At 42.6% G+C, this 15,032-nt stretch overlaps 1 protein-coding gene across 1 annotated transcript in view; it reads left to right on the top strand.

Annotated features, from left to right (window-relative positions):
- Positions 1–15,032, top strand: part of DNAAF11 (dynein axonemal assembly factor 11) — a 151,224-nt gene that overhangs the window by 122,457 nt on the left and 13,735 nt on the right. Inside the window, 1 exon segment of the mRNA XM_073632267.1 lies at positions 8,095–8,171. Coding sequence (XP_073488368.1) covers positions 8,095–8,171 — 77 coding nt within the window.

Here is a 15,032-nt window from a genome sequence, read left to right as displayed (position 1 = left end):
GCAATATGTGTCGTTAGAATTCAACTGGAGTGGACAATTTCAGTCCGAATTTCCGAAATTTGGACAAATTTCCTTACATTATTCGAAGCGTTCGGTAAAATTTGTTCATATTGTAATTCGGGTATTCGGATATATCCGAATCTCCAAATAATAAAAAATTTGTCCGAATGTTAATTCAGAACAAAACGAACCGCACATGTCTAGTTCAGATCTACAGAGTCCTCCAGTGCTAGCCTCTCCTCATAATGTTACTTACTTCTCTAGCCTCATTGACCTTCTCTGTTACCTTTCCTGTACCACTCTACTGTCACTGATCCCCATTGCCCCTTCTAATATTCTGCACCATTGCCACTGATTCTTGCTGCCTCTTTTATTCCCCACTTCCACTGATCCCCACTGCCTCTTCCTGGCATCTTGCTCTACAGCCACTATTATCTGCTTCCTCCCATTCTCTCCTCCTCCACTACCACTGATGCCTGCTGCTTCCTCTTACATCTTGCTTGCTCCACCGCTGATCCCCACTGCCTCCTCTCTCATACTGCTACACCACCACTGATCCCCACTGTCTCCTCTCCCATCCTGCTCCACCACCATTATTCTCTGTTGACTCCTCCGCCACCCTGCTGAATTTCCACTGATTCTTGCTGTCTCCTCTCCCATCTTGCTCCAACACTGATCTTCACTGCCTCCTCTCTCATACTGTTACACCACCACTGATCCCCGCTGCTTCCTCTTACAACTTGCTCCACCACTGATCCCCACTGCCTCCTCTCTCATATTGCTACATCACCACTGATCCCTGCTGCTTCCTCTTACATCTTGCTCCACCACCATTAATCTCTGTTGACTTCTTCGCCACCCTGCAGAATTTCCACTGATTCTTGCTGCTTCCTCTCCCACCTTGCTCCAACACTGATCTTCACTGCCTCCTCTCTAATACTGCTACACCACCACTGATCCCCACTGTCTCCTCTCCCACCCTGCTCCACCACCCTTAATCTCTGCTGACTCCTTCGCCACCCTGCTGAAATTCCACTGATCCCCACTGCCTCCTCTCTCATACTGCTACACCACCACTGATCCCTGCTGTTTCCTCTCCCATCCTGCTCCACCACCATTAATCTTTACTGAATACTTCGCCACCCTGCTGAATTTCCACTGATTCTTGCTGCTTCCTCTCCCATCTTGCTCCAACACTGATCTTCACTGCCTCCTCTCTAATACTGCTACACCACCGATCCCCGCTGTCTCCTCTCCTATCCTGCTTCACCACTATTGATCCCTGCTGCTCCCTGTCCCATCCTTCTCCACCACCATTAATCCATGCTGCCTCCTCTTCCACCCTGCTGATTTTCCACTGATCCCCGCTGCCTCCTCTCCCTTCCTGCTCTAGTGCAGCTGACCACTCCTGGATCATCTCCTATCCTGCTTCACTGCCACTGATTCTCTCTGCCTCATCTCCCATCTTGCTCCACCACTGATCCCCACTGCCTCCTCTCCCATCCTACTGCACAACCGCTGATCCCCTGCTGACTGCACTCCCATCCTGCTCCATCAACTGGTACCTACTGCCTTCTCTCCTATCCTGCTTTACTGATGTCCCCCCATCCTGTTTCACTGTCCATAATCCCACTACCTGCTCTTCTTCTAACTCCACTACCACTAATTCTCAATGCTTCCACTCGCATCTTACTAAGCGATCACTTTTCACCTAATTTCAGTGCTGTCCTGCTGCACCATTACTGATCCCAACTGACACCTCTCCTGTCCCGCTCCTCATTACCTCGTCTCTGCAATGTATAACACTCCATGTTGAGTGTATTCTACCCAAGATCCACTCCAATATGGTAGAAATCCTTTTGAGCACTTATAAAACCCTGTCCCACCCACCTGCTTTCTTTCGTTAAAATAAGAAGGGATCCACTAAGCCAAGTTCAGACCCCACACCAAAAAAGAGATTCAAGCACTTAGACTGTCATAAACTCTTTTGAGCACCTAAACAAAACCTAAACTGAAGACGCTGTCAATATTTGTGAATCAGAGGGGAGTCCAGGGAGTCAAATAATGTAGAATGCTGGAATGAAGGTAAATAAGACCTGTCATTTTGAGAGCACCATGTAGGTGCATCAGTCACTGGACCTATCATGGCATCATGAGAAGGATGTAGGGACTCTAGCTGCCAGAACCTGTTAATATGGCATTGGGCAGCTGAGGCACTGACTCGAACTGCCAGAAAAGAAGAGCTGTTGCGATGGCCTCAAGCAGGTTTATTATTCACTGAAACTACCAGTAAAGATGAGATGGCTTTTAGCAGGAGTACAGTAAAACCTTGGATTGCGAGCATAATTTGTTCCAGAAACATGCTTGTAATCCAAAGGACTTGTATATCAAAGCAAATTTCCCCATAAGAAATAATAGAAACTTAAATGATTCGTTCCACAACCATTTATTCATAGGTCCTTCAGTTTATAGTCCATATAAAAAGATTATAGCAATGTGATAGGTTGTGTAACCATAAAATGTCCATCTACAAATGGAAGCCTCCAAAGAGGATTAGAAGCAAAATCCAACAGAAGCTACAGAGTATAAAAGAAAAGAGAGGCGACTATAACTATAGTATTATGGTTACATTTAATGAAGGTACAACATTTAGCAACTCAGATGGTTGATGATTAAAAGAGGCACATTTAAGTATGCAGGGATCCGGGGTAAAGCTGTCCACATAGAGGGTGACAACAGTTGATACGATTCTTCGCAAATGGAATAAACACAAAATAACTGTCAATCTCCCTCAGTCTGGGGCTCCATGTAGGATCTCACCTGTGGAGTTCCAATGCTCATGAGAATGATGAGGAATCAGCCCAAAAGTACTCAGAAGAATCTTGTCAATGATCTCAAGGCAGCTGGGACCATAGTCACCAAGAAAACAATTGGTAACACACTACGCCATGAAGGACTGAAATCCTGTAGCGCCCGCAAGGTCCCCCTGTTCAAGAAAGCACATGTACAGGCCCATCTGAAGTTTGATAATGAACATCTAAATGATTCAGAGGAGAACTGGGTGAAAGTGTTGTGGTCAGATGAGACCAAAACCAAGCGCTTTGGCATCAACTCAACTTGTCGTGTTTGGAGGAGGAGGAATGCTGCCTATGACCCCAAGAACACCATCCCCACCATCATACATGGAGATGGAAACATGCTTTGGGGGTGTTTTGCTGCTAAGGAGACAGGACAACTTCACCGCATCAAAGGGATGATGGACGGGGCCATGTACCGTCAAATCTTGGGTAAGAACCTCCTTCCCTTAGCCAGGGCATTGAAAATGGGTCTTGGGTAAGGGAAGGATGTTCTCACCCAAGTTTTGATGGTACATGGCCCTGTCCATCATCCCTTTGATGCAGGGAAGTTGTCATGGGTTAATGACTTGGAGAGGATCTGCAAAGAGGAGTGGGACAAAATCCCTCCTGAGATGTGTGTAAACCTGGTGGCCAACTACAAGAAAAATCTGACCTCTGTGATTGCCAACAAGGGTTTTGCCACCAAGTACTAAGTTGTGTTTTTAGAAGGGGTCAAATACTTATTTCATTCATTAAAATGCAAATCAATTCATAACTTTTTAAAAAAAAGCGTTTTTCTGGATTTTTTTTTGTTGTTGTTCTGTCTCTCACTGTTAAAATAAACCTACTATTAAAATTATAGACTGATCATTTCTTTGTCAGCGGGCAAACGTACAAAATTAGCAGGGGATCAAATACGTTTTTCCCTTACTGTACTAGTACTGTACTAGTACTGTACTAGTATGACTAATGATGGCCATACACTATACGAAAAATAGGCCGAAATTCGGTAATTTGGCCAGTTCTTCCGTTTTCGGCCAGTTAATCGATAATCGGTGGGACATTTTTGAGCCGAAAAAAAACAAAGGACAAGTTTGGAAATTTTCTTCAGAAGGAACGATAAATTGAAAATGAATGTGTTTCCCGTCCCAACTGTTTGCACTAGGTATATGTAAAAAAAACAAACAAAACATTGATTAATTTATGTCCACTGAACGATTGATTGGTCATTACATGATGGCACTATTGTTTGCTCTCACGGTCGAATGTCCGTTTTTCGAAAATGGGTTCGGCCGATTTATTGTATAGTGTATGGCCAGCATTAGACCTGCAGGGGGGCACTTTTTTTTTTCTGGCGGTTTACCACCGCTTTAAGCTTGTTGAACATTGGCCATTTTAAAGTGTGGGAGTCCCTGCCACTTTATAAATGGGTTTAAAATGGAAACCGGTCTCTCAAAGAGTCAGTTTGAGAAGTGTAAGCAGGCTTATTGCGAGCAGAGAAAACTTTGTCTTGGTTTTTCTCTGGATTTAGTAAGTCCAGATCGGAACTGGAAGCTTGAAGGCTCCAAATAGTATTGGGTGGGACGGAGCTTTCAGTCCTGTGCTCGGGCTTTGTTAATTACCTAGAGCCTCTGTGAGTGCACAGGTGGTCAGGATCATTATAAGCCAGATCTGAGCATAGCTCATAGCAGTTGCTGGCATTCAGAGACGCAGACTGTGTCTGAAGATAGCGGTGTGCTCCAGCCAGGAGAGGTGACTTGCTTGGGAGATGTGACCCTATGTTGGAGGGACTTCTTGCCCAAAGAACTGGGAAAGTCAGGACAGCTACGCTGTTCTGGAGAGACTGAGAAAGCCATAGTGATTAGCGAGTCCACACAGGGGACTGGAGGGAGACCTTTGTTCCTGAGAAGTAGAAGACCCCGAAGGTGCTGGGAGAACCCTATTCGGTGGGGCCTGAGCAGAAGTACTGCAAGGTCTGAGGAGCCTAAGGTCGGGGAGACCAGAAACAAGCAGCGGTGCTGCTGACCTAAAAGCCGGGTGGCTTAGCATTTTTGGTTAATTCTGTTTTGTGTGAAGCTGGAACACCATGCGTGGGCAAGTTAATGAACTTTGTTTTTCTTTCAATAAAAGTGGGCTACCAAACCCTTTAAATATAGTTCCAGCATCTACAGATAAACACAGTTCACAAAAGCCATGGGCATTAACCACTTCAGCCTCGGAAGGATTTGCCATTTTTTGCGATATGGCACTGCGTCGCTTTAGCTGTACCCAAACAAAATTGACGTTCTTTTTTACCCACAAATAGAGCTTTCTTTTGGTGGTATTTGATCACCTCTGCAGCTTTTATTTTTTGCGCTATAAAAAAAAAAAAATACCAACAAAAAAAATAGAAATTTCTTACTTTTTGCTATAATACATATCCCAAAAAAATAATTTATTCATTAATTTATATATTCTTCTCAAATTTGTGGTAAAAAAATTGCAATAGGCGTATATTGATTGGTTTGCGCAAAAGTTATCTTGTCTACAAACTACGGGATGGATTTAGGGACTTCTTTTTTTTTTAATTGTTTTTACAGGTAATGGCGGCGATCTGTGATTTTTAGTGGGACTGCGAAATTGCGGCGGACAAATCTGACCCCAAATGACACTTTTTCGGGACCATTGACATTATTACAACAATCAGTGCTGTAAAAATGTACTGATCAATGTAAAAATCACACTGACAGGGAAGGGGTTAACACTAGGGGGCGATCAAGGGGTTAACTGTGTTCCCTAGTGTGTGTTTTAACTGTGGATGGGATGGGCTTACTGGAACATGACAGAGATCACTGTTCCCAATCACTGGGAACAGTAGATCTGTATCATGTCACTAGGCAGAACGGGGAATTGCCTTATTTACATAGGCAGTTCCCCATTCTGCCTCTCCTCCTCGAGTCCGCGGGACCCGCGGGCACACGCGCGCCTGCTATCCTCCTTGCACGGACCGACGTACAGGTACGTTGGTTCGTGCAGGAGAGCCAACCTGCCGCAGAATATCTGCATGAGCAGGTCGGCAAGTGGTTAATATGGAGCTAGTCCTACCTTGGTGCTATAACAGCCTCCACTCATCTAGGAAGGGATTTTGGAGTGTATTTGTGGGAATTTGTGCCCATTTACTCAAAGACCATTTGTGAGGTCAGGTACTGATGTTGGATGGAAAGATCTGGCTTGCAGATGGATTTCCAGTTCATCCCAAAGGTGTTCAGTAGGAATGAGGTCAGGGGCTCTGTGCAGGCCACTCCAGTTTCTTCACATTAGTCAACAAACTGTCTTTATAAAATTGGTTTTGTGCATGGGGGTAACAGTCATGCTTGAAAAGAAAACGGCCTTCACTAAATTGTTACTAGAAGTGCACATTTGTCTGATAAAATCCCTAACACTAGACATGTGCAGAACGAAAAAATTTGTTTGGTTTCGATTTGTTATTTACATAAATTGGTTTAGTTAAATTTGTTTAATTCTTTTAATCTGTTTTCGGAATTAGTTTTATTTGAATTCAAATGAATTAGAATTTTTCGAATTGCATTTGAATTCTGATTAAATTCCATTTGAAATTGAATTTATTCTATTCGAAATTCGAACTTTGGAAGATGGTTGTAGTCTTTCTAGTCCATTCTATTCCATTGTGTTTTTAATTCTATTCTTTTCTATACTAATCTATTCTTTTCTATTCTGTTCTAATTCAAATTTTTTTTATTTGAATTTTGGAAAATGGTTATATTCTTTTGTTTTCTATTCTTTTCTATTATATTCAAATTTGCATTTATTCTATTTGAAATTTGAATTTCAGAAGATGGTTATATTCTTTCTATTTTATTCTGATCTTTTATTTTTTATTCTGTTTTGTTCTTTTTTACTCTGTTCTTTCATTTTCTATTCTATCCCTTTCTTTTTCTATTCTATTTTTTTTGTATTATTTTATTTTGTTTTCTGTTCTGTTTTACTCTATTATATTCTATTCCTTTTTTTCTGTTCTATTTAATTCTCTTCGGAAATTTTAATTTGATTCTAAAACTATTCAAATTCGACTAAACTATTCTAATTGTGTCCGAAATTTTGATTAGTTATTTAGGATTTGTTTAAATTCTTTACTTTTGTAATTTGGAAATTCTGTTACATTTGAATTTCCAAAAAATGATAAATATGTCTGAATTTCAGTTCGGAATGAAACAAACCACCAGGGTGGATTTGATTTAAATCAACTCGATTTAAATCATAATTTTTAAGAGCAATTGTCATCTCTGTCCCGTAGCGGCTCCTCCTCTGACCCGCTGTTTACTCACCGACAGTCCCATTCACTATAATGGGACGGCTGGTGACGCGGCAGTGACACAGCAAGGTGAGGGATGTGGCGGCAGCAGGGGAGTGGATGCCCGCTAACAAGCGCTGTCATGATAGATCTGAAATGACAGGTTCTGTTTAAATGTAAGGACTCATTCTTGCTAGTAGTTAGAATCTTTATTTGCAAACAAAATGAAGGTTTCCTATTTAGAATAATAAGCTGTCAGGTTAGTAAAACAGCGATATCAGAACTGATTCAATCATACGGTTTGTAGATTTGCAAAACAATGAGATCTCATGGTTACTGTGAAATTGTGTGAATACATCAATGCAGTGCATGTTATCTCAGCTTGTAGAGCTTGGATTCATTGAATGAGTTTACAAAAAATGTAAATATTGCAGAATATATAGCCTCATGCTACATACAGTAACTAAGCTCCATTTCATGCTGAATAAACTAAATGATTAATGTATCCTAAATAGAAAACTATCTTTAAATAGATTTTTACTACAAAAGCATTTTATTAAAATAAATTTAAAAAAATATTTAAAAAATCCGATTTAAATAAAAAAATCTGATTTAAATAAAAAAAAAATATGATTTAAATAAAAAAAAAAATATGATTTTTTTTAATTTTTTATTTTTATAAATTATTGATTTTTATCCACCCTGCAAACCACATATGTCTACTTAACACAATAACTCCTCCATGTTTGTGGATTGACAATATTATGTTTTATGCTTGCTTGTGTACAGCAGTGTGAAATTCAAGATAATGATAATGTTTCCTTCTAAAATATATTGACCCTAGCCAGTCTTTCTCCAAATTCTAACCAACCCAAAAACATAGTGTGTTCTATATACAGTTGAGTATCTGCATTTCCACTAAATTTTGCATTTCTGCTAAGTATTCTCTTCCTTTGTGTATTTCAGGCATCAGAGCTGATACATAAAAAGCAAATGATTGCACCTGGAGCCAAAAAGCACCAATGTAATAAAGTGGAAAACAGGTAATGTCCAATTAGACCTTTTACCTCTCAGAGCGTTGCTGTATAAATGCCGGCTTGCTTCAGTACAAAGTAATCATAAGGGTCGTTACCTTGACTGGAAAAGGTCATTCCCAGAAAATGAGATCGAAAGCAGCATGATGGGATCCAGGATTTTAGTCGTCTCTGTATTTTGGGCAGCTTCGGGCAAACCTTGCAGAAACTGTACAATCTGCAGCTTAGTAGTGATGCCAAAATAATTTGCTTACTGTATGACATAACAGACCATGAAGAGCTTTGCCCTCTGGCAGGGTGGCCTGCCCATTCTTCTCTATATATAACCTTTCTTCTCCAGCCTCCTAGACACTTCAAATCTTTCTAGGTCACTATCCTTATATCTTTATCCTTTGGCTTGCTTGATACATATTCATCCCTTCTTATCATTTATCTTTTCATTCCTTTAGACCAGGGGTCTCCAAACATTCTAAACAAAGGGCCAGTTTATTGTCCTTCAGACTTTAGGAGGACCTGACTATGGTCAGCGGGAGTGGAGATTTTCCTGGCATCAGTGGGAGTAAACATTTGGTATTGGGGGGGGGGGGAATAGTGCCCCATCATTGGTATCGTAGGGAGGAATAGTACCCCATTTTTGGTGTCAGGGGGGGAAATGGTGCCCCATTGCTGGTGTCAGATGGCAGAGTAGTGTCTCGTATCAGTGGGAGGGATAGTGCCCCAAGGGCCCGGAAAAAGGCAAGCAGAGGGCCACAGTTTGGAGACCACTGCTATAGACTTAATAACAACTTCCTCACTAAAGAACCTCCTAGTATAGGTGGTCCTACCAATGTTAATCATGTATACCAGCCTTTTTCAACCAAGGTGCCCAGACACACTGGGGTGCCTGGAGGTTTCTTTAGGGGTGCCTTGGCAAAATGTCTAACAATTTGTCAAAAATTGTATACAAGCCAGCAGGTGGATGAAGCTTGCCTTTTAGCTACACTAATGCCGCGTACACACGGGCGGACTTTGACGGACTAGGTCTGGCGGACTTTTCGACGGACTTTCCGAATGAACGGACTTGCCTACACACGATCAACCAAAGTCCAACGGATTTGTACGTGATGACGTACGACCGGACTAAAACAAGGAAGTTCATAGCCAGTAGCCAATAGCTGCCCTAGTGTTGGTTTTTGTCCGTCGGACTAGCATACAGACGAGCGGACTTTTCGACCGGACTCGAGTCCATCGGAAAGATTTGAAGCATTTTTCATTTCTAGGTCCGTCGAACTTTTGGGAAAATAAAGTCCGCTGGAGTCCACACATGATCGAATTATCCGACGGACTCGGGTCCGCCGGACCAAGTCTGCCGTAAAGTCCGCTCGTGTGTACGCGGCAAAAGCCACAGGTTTTCATTATGCACCATTATGACTTTCTGAGCATTGGCATCCTAACAACCAATGATGTCATCAGTTGATAAGGAGGATGTCTGTCAACTCCACAGTATCCTTGTTTTACCCTCCTCTGCCCCTCACCCTCAGCACTGGGGTCACATTAGCTGACTGATGGAGAGAAATTAAGGGAGAAGAGAAACATTGGAATACTAGTCAGTACCAGTGTACAAAAGCGTATGTGCTTTAGAAGAATAAATCACCTCAAACGTTGGGTGTCCTACGTGTGTGGATGTTGCTGCATTATGTAAAATTATTAGAATAGCTTTTTTACATTTTAGAATGGGGTGCCTCAAGACTGTACATAATTTTAAAGGGTGCCTTGACTGAAAAAAAGGTCGAGAAACACTGATGTATACAAAGAAGCTGATTAACACATTGCATACCCTTCATTAATAACAACCAAACACACTTATGATCTCGCCAGTCATCAAAAACTCTGTGAATTTTCAGAAGACACCCGATGCTTAGCCATAACAAGTCCACTTGGAGCAGGAAAACCCAGAGTCTCCCAGAGTGCCTCTTGGTTGGTCCCACATAACAAAACTATATGAAATGAGATGACACCTGGTCTGATTCCCCGATGTGGTGATCAGTCTGTGCGCTGGCTTAGGGTGTCTTCCCTGCACCCAGGCATAACATAGAAAAAGGAATAAAAGCCGGCAGCTCGATCTTCTGCGATTAGTAAATTTATTATAGCAGATGAAGTAGAAAATAATACAAGGGCTAATGCGTTTCGTGTATGGCCTTATTCATAGCCATGAATAAGGCTATATGCCAAAATGCGTAAGCCCTTGTATTATTTTGTACTTCACCTGCTATAGTAAATATACTAATCGCAGAAGATCGAGCTGCCGGCTTTCTCCCTTTTTCTACATAACAAACTATACCTTCACATGTCCACCTATTCTTGTTTATTAACCGATTCAGCCCCGGAAGATCTACCCCCTTCCTGACCAGAGCACTTTTTGCGATTCGGCACTGCGTCTACAAAATAGGGGATAGTTTTATGGCATTTTTATTTATTTATTTATTTTTTTACTAGTAATGGCGGCGATCTGCGATTTTTATTGGGACTGCGACATTATGGCGGACACATCAGATAATTTTGACACATTTTTGGGACCATTGGCATTTATACAGCGACCAGTGCTATAAAAATGCATTGATTACTGTAAAAGTTTCACTGGCAGTGAAGGGGTTAACACTAGGGGGCGCTCAAGGGGTTAATTGTGTTCCTTAGTGTGTGTTCTAACTGAAGTGGGGAGGGGACTGTGTAGGGGAGATGACAGATCGCTGTTCATACTCTGTATGAACAGACGATCAGTCTTTTCTCCCCTCAGAGAACCGGAAACTGTGTGTTTACACACACAGATCCAGATTCTCCGTGTGTCAGCGGCGATCGCGGGAGCCCGGCACTCGCATCGGCTCAGGGGGCGAGCAGCGCGCCCCTAGTGGCCACAGGGCGAAGCGATGTTATATAACGTCGTTTAGCCCAGCCGTGCCATTCTGCCACAGTACAACTGCAGCGGCTGGTCAGCAAGTGGTTAAAGTGGAGCTCCACCCAAAAGGGAAAGTTCTGCTTTAAGCATTCCCCCCCCACTCCCCAGCCACATTTGGCATGTAACTTTTTTGGGGGGGAGTGGGTACCTAGTTTTGACCGGTACCCACTTCCATTTCCGAGTGGAAGTTCTCTTCTCCCCCTCCCTCCCTCACTTTACAGGTCCCAGAAAACTGCTAGACCATTCAGCAGGCGCAGCGTGACTAGTACATGCACACTACAGTGCGCACCCGGCTGTGAAGTCGCAAGCTGGGTGCCCACAGTTGAAATGCCGGCCCCAGGAAGAGGTGAGGGAGAGAAGTAGGGGTTCAGGCAGGAGATCACATTGCTGGATCCTGGGACAGGTGAGTGTGCGTTTATTAAGAGTCAGCAGCTACACTTTTTGTAACTGCTGACTTGTAATAACTACAAAAACTGGAATTCTGCTTTAACACACTACAAAGTTAGAGGAGCCGAGGGGAACAACATCATAACCATAAGTAGTGCAGCCTGACTGCAGTCATGTTCAAATTTCCCCAACCATCTTAGCTCATCTCACTTTACTCCCTTACCCATACCTCCCAACTGTCCCTGATTTGGAACAAAGTCCCTCTGTCCCTCTTTCCTCCTCATTTGTCCCTCATTTTGCTCTGATCTATATAGTTGTATATAAAATGCACTTTTTATTTTTCAAAAAGTGTTTCCCTGTGCTAAACCTTTCATCCAATTTCTAAATTGCTGTAAACTTCAAAAGCCAATATAAAGGAATAGTAGTGGTAAAAATAAAGCACTAGTGGGTTTAACTAATATCTTTTTGTATAATTTTCCTTTAAGGGGCGTGGCAGGGGGTGTGTCCTATGCCTACATACATTTGCTAATAGGTGTCCCTCGTTCACATCTCAAAAAGTTGGGAGGTATGCATTACCCCCCCCCCCCCCCAAACATTGGCTCAGCAGCTCAACTGACCCTGCTCCCTTCCCCACGAAGCAATGATTCAGCTCCCTCTGCTCCCCTCCCAACAGTCACTCAGCAGTTAGCACAGATATCTAGGATTCATATATCTCAAATCTTGTGCATGCGTAGGAGGAAATCCCAGCCAAGAGACTGTACTGCTTCCAGGGGAAGGTTGAAGAACCAGAACCCTGACAAGGAATTCCATGAGACCAAAGGAAAACTCCTACCCATTTCAGACCTATATATCCTTTTCTCTTAGCTATCGAGCTATGTCTGACCAGCAGGATGAGTTAGTTGGAAGCTTTACCATGCTGGTAGCAATAAATATGGATCAGCACACTAATCTATTGTCTAAAGCAGGGGTATCCAAACTTTCTAAAGAAAAGACTTTAGGGGGGCTAGACTGTGCCCGGTGGGAGTAAACAATGCCAGATCTTTGGTATTAGGGGGAGAAATAGTTGGTGTAGTTAGAAGGAATTATGCTCCATTGTTGGTGTCAGTGGCAGGGATTATGCCCCATTGTTGGTGTCAGTGGCAGGGATTATGCCCCATTGTTGGTGTCAGTGGCAGGAATAATGCCTCAAGGGCTTGATAAAGGGAAGCAAAGGTCTGCAGTTTGCCAGGGGTGCAGTATATCTTGCAACACAGGACTGAGATTAGGATCAGAGTAAATGTTTGCAGTATGATTTTTTTCCAGCACAGGCAGAAAGGTATTTTTTTCATATTATGCATAAGAATAGCTAGAAGTAATTTATTATTTTAAATTTAATCTGCATATGTGTTTCCTTCCTGCCCCCCCATCAATTTACAAACTCTATGTTCAAGATCTACCTTACTTTAGACCTAGTGACATCACTGGGATTCTGTGCTTCTCTATGCAATGCAGACAGATCATGGTTAGTGGGAAGGTCTATCAGGATGCTGTACATAACAGAATATTACAGCATCCTGCTCCAGTATTCCTCTCAAGAGCCCTCAACCCTGATGCAAGCAGTGGGTTGGTTCTTGGAAGGAGTTTTGCAAATATGAAAATGCCTTGATTAGTGGATGTCAGTCTGGAGGAGGGGGCATTTCTAGGCATCTAGACCACCCTAGGTAATGCCCACATGTAATGCTGAGCCTCCATAATTTGGAAGAACTGAAATTCAGTGAATGAAAGTGGACAGTAATGTACTTGCCCCCCCCTCCCCCCACAGTAGTGTCCCCCCCCCACACACAGTAGTGTCCTTTGCCCCCCATAGCAGTGCCCCCCTCACATCATCCCTGCACTGTAGTGTCCTCTGCCCCCCTCTCTCTCAATAGCAATGTCCTGTGCCCTTCACATCACCCCCCCCCCCCCCCCCAAAACAGTGTCCTCTGCCCCCTTCACATCACCCGAAGTCACCCCACCTGACTGACACATAATCACACACATAGGTTGGACTTGATGGACTTGTGTCTTTTTTCAACCTCACCTACTATGTAACTATGTAACTATATGTGGTAGCACTCTCCTTACAACCTATGTACAGCAGAGCGGAGAGCGGGAGGCAGCACAGTACTAGATGGAGGGCGGGAGTGGAAGCTGTTGGAGTTGACTTTCCATAATAACAAGCTAGTGATTGGTTGCTAGGACCCCCCGGTATCCTAGCAACCAATCACCTGCTGGTTAACTTGAACGCTTAACTGACGCAACCCCCTCTCTCCATTCAGTACTGAACTGCCTCCCACACTCCGCTCTGCAGTGAAGATGAGAGCAGCAGAGGCTGGAGAGAAGGACCGGCGAAGCAGGGGCGTGATCACGATCGACAGCTTGCTGACCCCCCATGCTACCACATGCAAAGACATTTTAGACAACTTTCAAAGTAACTGAATGGCCTCAGCTTACCTTCAGAATGGCTCTGAGTTTCACCAAACATTCATCTTCTGTACCTGACCGCCCTGTCTAGCTACTGTTCTGGGAAAATCTGGGAAAACACAAAAAGTAGAGTAATGCCGCATACACACGATTGTTTTTCTCGTTGGAAAAAGATATGATGGCTTTTCCAACGGGATTCCGCTCAAGTTTGCCTTGCATACACACGATCACACAAAAGTTCGCTGAAATTACGACTGTCAAGAACGCGGTGACATCCACCACAACGACGAGCCGAGAAAATGACGTTCAATGCTTCCGCGCATGCATCGAATTGTTTCCGAGCTTGCGTAGGGATTTTGCGCGGCGGAATTGCCACAGACGATCGTATTTCTGGATAGGAACTTTTCCCGACCGAAAAATTGAGAGCATGCTCTCAATCTTTTGCTGGCTGGAATTCCGCCAGCAAATGACCGATGGAGCATACACACGGTCGCATTTTCCGACGAAAAAAATCTCATCTGTCTTTTGCGGGCTGAAATTCCAACCGTGTGTACGTGGCATTACTCTTTAAAGACCCTCTTTTAATTATCTTGGACCTGTTCTTGTGTCCAAAAATACCTCTTATTAGCCTTATTATTTTACATTATTTCATTTTATTATATTTATATAATTTTTTTTATATTATTTTATTTTACATTCACAAATAAGAAAAATTAAAAAAAAAAAAGATAACAATGCTCAAATATTGATCAAATTCTCCCCAAAAAAGGAAAAACAGATGTATTAAGAACGAAAAATTAAATAACTAAACTACCCCAAATTCATCCCCCCAAAAACACCCCTAAATAAAGAAAAAAGTACATTTTTCAAGAAAATTCAATGAGCGAAACTGAGATTTTTCCCTTTGGTGAAAAATTCACTGCAAAATAATTTTCGCCAAAATTACTATACATATCCATAAAATTATCATAATATTGAAGAATAACATTATACCATAGTGCACTATGCATGACTAATATTTTGGAACTTGGTGTTATGAGTGCCTTTTGTTTTGCATTAGCTCCTGTGCGGATGGGAATAGTATGCTATCATTTTATGAGCTCCTGTGG

The sequence above is a fragment of the Aquarana catesbeiana genome, linkage group LG05, assembly GCF_042186555.1.
Source record: "Aquarana catesbeiana isolate 2022-GZ linkage group LG05, ASM4218655v1, whole genome shotgun sequence".
NCBI classification, from domain to species: domain Eukaryota; kingdom Metazoa; phylum Chordata; class Amphibia; order Anura; family Ranidae; genus Aquarana; species Aquarana catesbeiana.
This window is presented reverse-complemented; position numbering and strand designations above follow the sequence as displayed.